Genomic DNA, 2500 nt, shown 5'->3' with positions numbered 1-2500 from the left:
CTGCCACTCAAGAGGTCATAAAGGTGTCAGCTGAGCGCCGCAGGGCTTCGGCTCTAGTGGTCACAGGGGACGAGGATCTGCACTCCAGGAGTGAAGAGGTGCGGGTGCTGTATGTGAGCGCTAATGCCAAATTATGTGTGTGAACAGAACTGTTTCGCAAGACTAGTGAGGGCCAAATTTCTGAAAACATCCTTATGATAAAATATCTTACAAGCTACTAGTGGGGGTGATAATAAAGAGGTCAACTGATGTATTAATTAAGGTTACAGTAAGGAACAGAGTTGGGATGTAGTTATAATTAATATCATGCGCAACTTGGAAGGAAGGAAGGAAAGAAGGAGGGAAGAATAAATTAATTTGAAAGGATTTAGAGAAAGAAGGAAGTAAGGAAGAATGGAATTAAGGGTGGAAGGATGGAATGAAAATAGTACAGATGGAAGTACAGAAGGAAGTAAGGAGGGAAACTGACAAGAAAGGTAGGAAGTGAGTGCTGAAGAAAGTAGATAAGGATAGAGAACAGAAGGAAGAGAGTGCAGAATGATTTAGAGAACGAAGTAAGTATGGATGGAAGGAAGGAAGGAAGGAAGGGAAAGGCGACAAGTAAGGAAGTGCAAAAGGAAGTGAGTGTAGAAGGAAGAAAGTGGAAGGAATTAATAAAAGAAGTGCAGAAGGAACGAAAGTACAAAAGGAAGTGAGGAAGAATGAAAGAAAGAAGCATGCAAGAAAGAAAGAAAGAACAGGAGAACAAGGATGGAAGTGAGTGGAAAAGAAAATAAGTTTGCAAGAAAGGATGAAAGAATGGAAGGAAGTGCAGAAGGAAGTAAAGGAAGGAAGGAAGTGAGTGCAGAAGAAATGATTGAAAAATGGAAGGAAAGGAAGAAGCAAGTAAGGAAGGATGGAAAGAAAGAAGAAAAAAAAGAATGAATGAAGGAAGAAAGAAAGATAGTAGGGATATGCAGAATTAAGTGTGGGTGGAAGGAAGGAATGAAAATATGGAAGTACAGAAGGAAGGAAAGTGTGAATGGAAGTGTGTGAGGAAGGAAGGAAGGAAGGAAGGAATGATTTAGGAAATGATTTAGAGAAGGAATGAAGGGTGTAAAGTAGGAAGGAAGGAAGGAAGGAAGTAAGGAAGTGTGGAAGGAAGGAAGTGTGGAAGTACGTAAGGAAGTAAGGAAGGAAGTGTGGAAGGAAGTGTGGAAGGAAGTAAGTAAGTAAGGAAGGAAGGAAGGAAGGAAGGAAGTGTGGAAGGAAGGAAGTGTGGAAGTAAGGAAGTAAGGAAGGAAGGAAGTGTGTAAGGAAGGAAGTGTGGAAGTAAGGAAGTAAGGAAGGAAGGAAGTGTGTAAGGAAGGAAGTAAGGAAGTGTGGAAGGAAGGAAGTGTGGAAGTACGTAAGGAAGGAAGGAAGGAAGGAAGGAAGGAAGGAAGGAAGGAAGTGTGGAAGTAAGGAAGTAAGGAAGGAAGGAAGTGTGTAAGGAAGGAAGGAAGGAAGTGTGGAAGGAAGGAAGTGTGGAAGTAAGGAAGTAAGGAAGGAAGGAAGTGTGTAAGGAAGGAAGTGTGGAAGTACGTAAGGAAGTAAGGAAGGAAGTGTGGAAGGAAGTGTGGAAGGAAGTAAGTAAGGAAGGAAGGAAGGAAGGAAGGAAGGAAGGAAGGAAGGAAGTGTGGAAGGAAGTGTGGAAGTAAGGAAGTAAGGAAGGAAGGAAGTGTGTAAGGAAGGAAGGAAGGAAGTGTGTAAGGAAGGAAGGAAGGAAGGAAGGAAGGAAGCAAGGAAGGAAGGAAGGAAGGAAGGTGGAAAGTGCAGAAGGAAGTGAGGAAGGAAAAAAGGCAAAAAAAGGCAAAAAAAAAAGACAGACAACATCAAGAAAAACATAAGAGAAAAAAGAAATAAAAAGAAACACTAAATGAAAAGAAAAGGAGAACAAAGAAAAAAAGAATGAAAGAACAGGGAAAATAAACAGAAAAAGGAGAAGGAAAGATGTGTGTGTTCACCTGCAGAGCCTCCAAGAAGCGAAAAGATCCCAGCCGTCGTCCTCGTGGAACCAGGCAGAAGGTGGAATTGTGCAGCATTTCACGGTAGTCATACCTGCACAAACACACACAAACACACAAATGAGTGATACAAACTCTGCACACATTCAACGCCGTCTCCCTCCTTCCTCCAGTCAGGATGATCAGAGGTGACGGGTAATGAGGTTATGACACCTGCCCCGTTTCACTCAGACACATTTATGAGGTGCATATACAGTATGTGCAGAAACACACACACACACACACACACACACACACACACACACACACACACACACGCTTGTGGAGATACACAGCCCCGTTTTCCCCATATCACAGAGACTGTCATCTCTCAGCTCAGGGAGGACACACTGACACAGATGGCTTCCTGTCCTCTCATGCGCGCATGCAAAAAATACAGCGTCAAAGAGGTCTTGAGGTTAAAGGAGCGGACAGTTATTTATCGGGCAGAAAATCATTCATCGTTTACTGGCGAG

At 42.9% G+C, this 2500-nt stretch overlaps 1 protein-coding gene across 1 annotated transcript in view; it reads right to left on the bottom strand.

Annotated features, from left to right (window-relative positions):
- The window catches only part of ext1b (exostosin glycosyltransferase 1b), a 103551-nt gene that overhangs the window by 37330 nt on the left and 63721 nt on the right, over positions 1 to 2500 (bottom strand). The window contains exon 2 of the mRNA XM_067411588.1: positions 1986 to 2079. Within this exon, the coding sequence (XP_067267689.1) occupies positions 1986 to 2079 (94 nt within the window). The remainder of the gene's footprint in view (positions 1 to 1985; positions 2080 to 2500) is intronic.

This window comes from Chanodichthys erythropterus, chromosome 15, assembly GCF_024489055.1.
Source record: "Chanodichthys erythropterus isolate Z2021 chromosome 15, ASM2448905v1, whole genome shotgun sequence".
In the NCBI taxonomy this organism is placed as follows: Eukaryota; Metazoa; Chordata; class Actinopteri; order Cypriniformes; family Xenocyprididae; genus Chanodichthys; species Chanodichthys erythropterus.
The sequence above is the reverse complement of the archived record's forward strand: the minus strand, read 5'-3'. Positions and strand labels throughout refer to the sequence as shown.